A 1,339-nucleotide genomic window follows, 5' to 3' on the forward strand; every position below is an offset into this window, starting at 1 on the left:
TTGTCTAATGCCTGGATATTGAGAGTAGAGTCTGTGTTACAACTGCTTCTGCCCAAGACAAGGTGGGGTAGAATCTACAATGCAAAGCTATCATTGGGTTTAAGCCCCAGGTTTTAGAAGTCATACAAGAGGCAGTTTCTCCCCTTTCCTGCTGTCCCCATAGAAAATAAACTCAGCAACTCACCTTCAGATGACATTAGCTCTTCCAGCAGTTCAGAGTTCATACATTCTGGAGGGACAGGGAGATAGAAAGTTCAGTGAGAAATGCACCCTGATTTCCAGTACCTGTTCTCAGTTCTCCTACCCTGTACCCCTCAATACAACTTAGTACCCCTTGGTATCATTAATACAAGAATGACATGTGTTTAAAGCTGAGCCCATGTCCACCCACAAAGAGGGTTTACAAATAAGGGCTCTCAATACTGCTCTAAACCTACATCCATGATGGGCTGCTTTCCTTTTTGCCCTGCTTGCCAGAAACTTGTCTTCAACCATCAGCTCCAGCACAGCTGATAATCTGTGTCCCATTTACTTTCTCAATGAGATGAGAACTTCAAAACCAAACTTAAACAGAGTTTTCTTCTTTCTCTTAACTAATGAAATGTAAAATCAACATCACACCTATAGCAATGGTTCCACAGTCACTGTGGCTGTTCTACAGTGTGTATTTAAAACAAGCTATTAAGCTAGACATGTAAATGGAAAACAGGAAGAGCAAGTACTTCCTACAGCACTGGGCAACAACTTGAACTTTCTTATTGCCTAACTTAACTTTGACTGGGCAGCCTCTGATGTGAAATCAGCAGCACACTAACTTAACTACTATAACACAGTGAGGATCACAGCAAAATTCAATGCAAGACCCCTCTCTCCTAATCTGTAACTTTCCTCAAGAACCTTTTTATTAAGTCCAAAAGGCCAGCAGATGTGCACTTTGTGCTGCTAACACCATAGCAGAGAGAAGCCTGATACAGACTAAATGCACCCAGGCAGCAATTCAGATTGTTTGAAACAAGCTTGTCTTCAAAAGGAGGCTAGAAAGACACCTAGCCGGGGTCACTTGACCCCAGCATTCCTTCCTGCCCATGGCAGGGGGTCGAACTGAATGATCTGCTCAGGTCCCTTCTGACCCTACCAACTATGAAACTATAAGATGCTATAGTGCCCCGGCCTACCCATTGGTGGTGTACAGTCAAGCAGACACTTGGCTCAAAATGTGCCCATCAGTGTGCTCTACCAATATAGAGTGGGCACCAGTAAACTCTGGGCACTTACTGTTGATACCAGTTAACTATACCCTGCTCTGTGCAATATTCTCGCAGTGCATTGGAGGAATGCC

The 1,339-nt window shown here is 43.8% G+C and overlaps 1 protein-coding gene across 1 annotated transcript in view; it reads right to left on the bottom strand.

Annotated features, from left to right (window-relative positions):
* Positions 1–1,339, bottom strand: part of E2F4 (E2F transcription factor 4) — a gene marked incomplete at its 5' end in the record, with an annotated part of 15,884 nt that overhangs the window by 2,847 nt on the left and 11,698 nt on the right. Inside the window, one exon of the mRNA XM_025209433.1 lies at positions 185–229. Within this exon, the coding sequence (XP_025065218.1) occupies positions 185–229 (45 nt within the window). The remainder of the gene's footprint in view (positions 1–184; positions 230–1,339) is intronic.

Source organism: Alligator sinensis, unplaced genomic scaffold (assembly GCF_000455745.1).
Source record: "Alligator sinensis unplaced genomic scaffold, ASM45574v1 scaffold642_1, whole genome shotgun sequence".
Lineage (NCBI taxonomy): Eukaryota > Metazoa > Chordata > Crocodylia > Alligatoridae > Alligator > Alligator sinensis.